At 34.4% G+C, this 5,235-nt stretch overlaps 1 protein-coding gene across 3 annotated transcripts in view; it reads left to right on the top strand.

The window, feature by feature from the left end:
• Positions 1-5,235, top strand: part of LOC107662490 (NEDD4 E3 ubiquitin protein ligase) — a 43,531-nt gene that overhangs the window by 23,600 nt on the left and 14,696 nt on the right. For all 3 annotated transcript variants that reach the window (XM_016452534.1, XM_016452532.1, XM_016452533.1), the window contains 5 exons: positions 160-221; positions 506-608; positions 3,201-3,364; positions 4,629-4,749; positions 4,854-5,006. In XM_016452534.1, the coding sequence (XP_016308020.1) occupies positions 160-221; positions 506-608; positions 3,201-3,364; positions 4,629-4,749; positions 4,854-5,006 (603 nt within the window). The remainder of the gene's footprint in view (positions 1-159; positions 222-505; positions 609-3,200; positions 3,365-4,628; positions 4,750-4,853; positions 5,007-5,235) is intronic.

A 5,235-nucleotide genomic window follows, 5' to 3' on the forward strand; every position in this document is an offset into this window, starting at 1 on the left:
TAAAACAGTAAATAAATTAATATAAAAATTAATATAATTCTATTTATTTAGACATATTTAGACTGAGTTGAATTACACAAATAATGGCAATTCTTTTTAGGCAATACACATATGTATATGTAAATGCATAAATATATATATCTTTTTTTATATCCACAGACAGAAAATCCGAACAATGAAAGGCCGTACACTTTCAAGGACTTCCTGTTGCACCCGAGAAGGTTAGCCGGAGATTTTACTGCAGTTTTTACTGCCTGAATACCTGCATGCTTTACTCCCCAAACATGATGGTTTTTAACCTAACGCTCACAACTCTGTTGTTGTTGTTGTGAGAAGCCCTTTGACCTGCTATGACATCACGTAACTGTGAACTGTTTTGATTTCAAACATGTACATGTCAACACTTCTGATACACTTCAGTGGAGTTTTATGTTTAAAACGATGTTTTTCTGGTAATTTGATGCAGGTCTTTTGTTGATGTGTTTGTTTAACCGTTTCGATACAGTCACAAGTCGAGGGTGAAAGGTCATCTGCGACTGAAGATGACTTACCTGCCCAAAAACAGCGACACGGAGGACGACCCAGCCGAACAGAACGAGAATCTGGATGTAAGAACGATGCACACAAGCACAAGCTTTGGTGACAAACACAACATTTTCATTTTAGAATCACAGAATGTTCTTTAAAAGAACTAGAAAATGTTAAAGTTGCAGGAGGGAGCTGAAGGATGTTGCTCGTCGTGTTCAGTATCAGTATTCACAATATAATGCGGGTGTATGTATAAAGTACAATTGTGACCCTGGAGCACAAAAGCAGTCTTAAGTCGCTGGGGTATATTTGTAGCAATAGCCAACAATACATTGCATGGGTCAAAATTATAGATTTTTCTTCTATGCCAAAAATCATTAGGATATTAAGTAAAAATCATGTTCCATGAAGATATTTTGTACATTTCCTACTGTAAATATATCAAAACTTAATTTTTGATTAGTAATATGCATTGCTAAGAACTTCATTTGGACAACTTTAAAGGTGATTTTCTCAATATTTTGATTTTTTTGCACCCTCAGATTCCAGATTTTCAAATAGTTGTATCTCAGCCAAATATTGTCCTCTCCTAGCAAACCATACATCAATGGAAATATTATTTATTCAGCTTTCAGATGATGTATAAATCTCAATTTTGAAAAATTGACCCTTATGACTGGTTTTGTGATCCAGGGTCACAATTGATGATTTCCAGCAGCTTTGAATGTGGCTCATCTGGTCTGATTTGTTTATGAGAAGTACCTTTAGTGATGTCGTTTGCAGCAGCGCCTCCTGCAAGTATTTGTGTTGGATGGAGAGGCAATGAAAGCATTTTATATTCCTCTTCCATCTGCACTTTCTGTCCTTGAATGAAAAATGCTTTGTTTCCTTAAGCACAATTCTGCCTGATTCACAAAGCTTTTCAGACAGGTTTTGACCTTGCGCTGGGTTTTATTTCTGAAAAAAAATGACAGATAGACAGACTTTATATGTCCTTAAAGAGAAAATCTGAAATTATGATTCTCAGTTACATTTAATATTTGTGGCAGCTGCATTTATTTGTATTTGATTCTGTTGTTGAATTTAATGTGAATGAAGTTTACTTATACAGACATCACTATGACTATTGTTATATTTGTTTTTAGTAAATCAAATATAAATTTTGTACTTTTACTAAGAAACATAAGATCATGTAAAGATATTACCTTTAAAGTCAGGGTTTTTATTTTATTTATACTTTTATTTTATTTTATTCCGTTTTTTTTAGGTTGGCATGGATTTCAGATGTCTAATTTTTTCATCAGTTTTATTTTATTTTATTATTTTAATTTGTTTTATTATTTTAATATTCTATTATTTTAGGTTCACAATGACCTCAGATGCCTTATTTTATTTATTCAGCAGCTTTTTATTTTATTTCATTTCATTTCGTTTTATTTTATTTGTATTAACCAGGGATATTATTGTTAACGAAAAGTAAAAAAAAAAAAACATTTTAAAACATAAAATAACTTACAGTTTTTTACGATTGCTTAAGCACAATTTTGAAAACAGGGCCCGGTTTGTCAAAACACTACACACAATTAACACAACCCTACACCAAAGTAGCACAACACTTCAGATCATTTGCAAAATGGAACACTTTTGTCCAAACACTACACAAGACCAATGCTGCAGACTGACGAAAATATCATTAATTTCTCTCCATATACCCAAATCAGTCAACATGGAGAATCATAACAAAACATGTCCCAGTTGTCATGCTACTACAGTAGTGTGCATCTTGTTTTAGTTCAACTAGTTCCCATGGAAACATTTCTCATTTTCATGTAGTTTAACCTGATGCACTAAATTAACTAAAATTTAAACTGAAATAAAAAATAGTAAAAACTATATAGACATAAAAAACTAATGAAATCACTAAAATGCACAATAAATTACTAAAACTTTAACAAAAATTAAAGATAATATAAAAATAAAAACGAATTCAACCTGTTAATAAAAACTCCAATAGAATCTCATTGATACTAAAATAACTAGTGACCAATATTTAAATTGGGTCACTAAGCTACCATTCAGCAACCACATATCAAAACCCTAGCAATGATCTCGAACATGCTAGCATGATGGCAGTGAGTTTTACACAGGAAAACACCACTAAAAATGAGGTTTTGTTCTTTTTTTCTTTTTTAACTAGCATCGCGTGTTATCAGGTTTCCAAACAAAAGAAACAAAGCCCTCGACAAACTAATGACATTTGTTTTGTGCATAAACAAATGTGTTATACTTATACACAATAACTTTAATATAGAACCAGCAGAGTCACTGTGTACTTTTCCAGCCGCTCTCATTGTACGAGTGCCGTGTCGGCTTCAGAAATACAGGCGTGATTTCAGACGTCCAAAACTCGCTCAGAAGTGCTGCCAACACCAGATTAAATGGAGATTAATCGTTCCTGAATTCACAGTCCTGGTCACGCCGGTCCGGGTTGCTCCAGAGCGGCTGTTACATGAAATTTGCATACCGTAAAGTCACTTAGTTACCAGCCATTGAACTACTTTTCATGCAAAGTACCATTTGATCATACCAACAAACATGATTTTCCAATAGAATTGCATGCAAGAAAAGTAACAGCCCTGTGTGTTAATGCTCTGCTCATTTCTGTCTGGTAGCCTGGTTGGGAGTTTTTGGAGCCTCATGAATTATGCAGTCCTCACCATCCTCACCAGCTGCCTGCGCTGCCCCCTGGCTGGGAGGAGAGGCAGGACAACCTGGGACGAACCTACTACGTCAACCACGAGAGCAGGACCACCCAGTGGCACAGACCCACCATCCAGTAATGATCACCTACTTTAAACAAACACACACATGATCAACACACGTTAGAAACATGCATACACAAAACCAACGACATTCACAAGTCCAATACGCTATGTAAATATTTGCATTGATCTTTTTCGTTCATTCCATTTGGCACATGGTTTTATTCAAAGTGACAAGATTTTTAATTAAATAATGACAGTTTTTTTGTTTTTAAATCAAAGATAAAATTTTTATAGTTTCTATTTGTTATTTTATATAGTTTATTTATTTACTATAATAAACTTGCCATTAATATAGCTGTGGTAGCTGGCATGATGCTAAATTATAATCAATCAATCAATCATATTCAAAATGACACGACCCCGTGACCTTGGTGTTGCTAGGGTCATGCTTAACTATCTGAATCACATTGTGTACTATAATTACTGTTAAATCGGTTTTTAGTACATCAAATATACATTTTGCACTTTGACTGAGAAACTAAAGGCCGTTAAGACTTTACCTTTTAAAAGGTCAGTATTTTATTATTTTTATTTTATTATTTAGTTTTAATTAGTTTTGTTTTATTTTTATTTTATTCTATTTTATCTTTATTTTTAGTATTTTATTTTACTTTTATTTTAATTAAATTTTTTCTTTTTTTTTCTTTCACTCTATATGTAATGTTTCATTTTGTTTTATTTTTGTTTGTTTTCTGATTTATTTTGTATTTATTTTTAGTATTTATTTTGTTTTGTTAATATATTTTATTTTATTTCGTTTTCTTTTAGTTTTTCCCCTTTCACTCTGTGTGTGTGTGTGTGTGTATATATATATAGTTTTTGTGACATGCGTTTGTTTTTTGTAGAGTTTTATTTTTTTTTAGATTGATTTTACTTTATCTTTATTTTTTGTGTTTTATTATATTATATTTTATTTTATTTTATTTCGTTTTCATTTTAATTTTAGTTTACTTTTATTTTAATTTTGTTTGTTTTTTTATTTCAAAAATCATGAAAAAAACAACTCGGGAGTTTTTATAACCAGGATATAAACAAATAATTTAGAGCCTCTAAATAAAAATGTTTGTAACCGTGTATTTGTTTTGTATAGTTTTTAAGGAAACAATCAGCAGGCCATTACTCCCTACACAAAACTCTGTTGAAGTCAATCATCCTGTTATACATAAGACAGGCTTCTTGTTTCCGTCCTCTGCTCTCTGCTGGTCAGCGGCACCCTCACCTGCTTCATTTGAGTCTTTCTGAGCACTGAAGTGTGTGTTTTGTCCTGATTTACAGGGACAGTCAAAGAGACAATGAACAGAGACAGGATACACACATCGAGTCCCAGCGGGCGTTCCTCACACGCAGACAAATATCAGAACACAACGAGAACCACGAGCGCAGAGAGTCACCTGAGGTACTCGCGCGCACACACACACACACACTCACACACACACACTTTCTTCGAAACTCCCTGACAAACGACACACTTTCACATCTGTGTGTGTGTGTGTTTTGTAGAGCTGGGAGATCATAACGGCAGATGAGACCACGCTTTATAACAGTCACAGCGAGCGCTCGCCGCCGCCCCCCCACTCCCCGATGGAGTTCACGGGATTCTGTGAGGAGTTCAGCAGACTGCAGACTGGAAACGACAGACGCACGTCCCTCACGGTCAGTCCACACACACACACACACACACACACACTCTAATATACACACACACTCTCTCTCACACACACACACACACACACACACTCTCACATGCACACACACACACACACACACACACACACACACAGGTTTGTTTTTGTGAAAAGTGGGGACATCCCATAGGCATAATGGTTTTTCTACTGTACAGACCGTATATTCTATTGCCCTACACCTAAACCTACCCCTTACA

Source organism: Sinocyclocheilus anshuiensis, unplaced genomic scaffold, assembly GCF_001515605.1.
Source record: "Sinocyclocheilus anshuiensis isolate Anshui unplaced genomic scaffold, SAMN03320099.WGS_v1.1 scaffold1104, whole genome shotgun sequence".
Lineage (NCBI taxonomy): Eukaryota > Metazoa > Chordata > Actinopteri > Cypriniformes > Cyprinidae > Sinocyclocheilus > Sinocyclocheilus anshuiensis.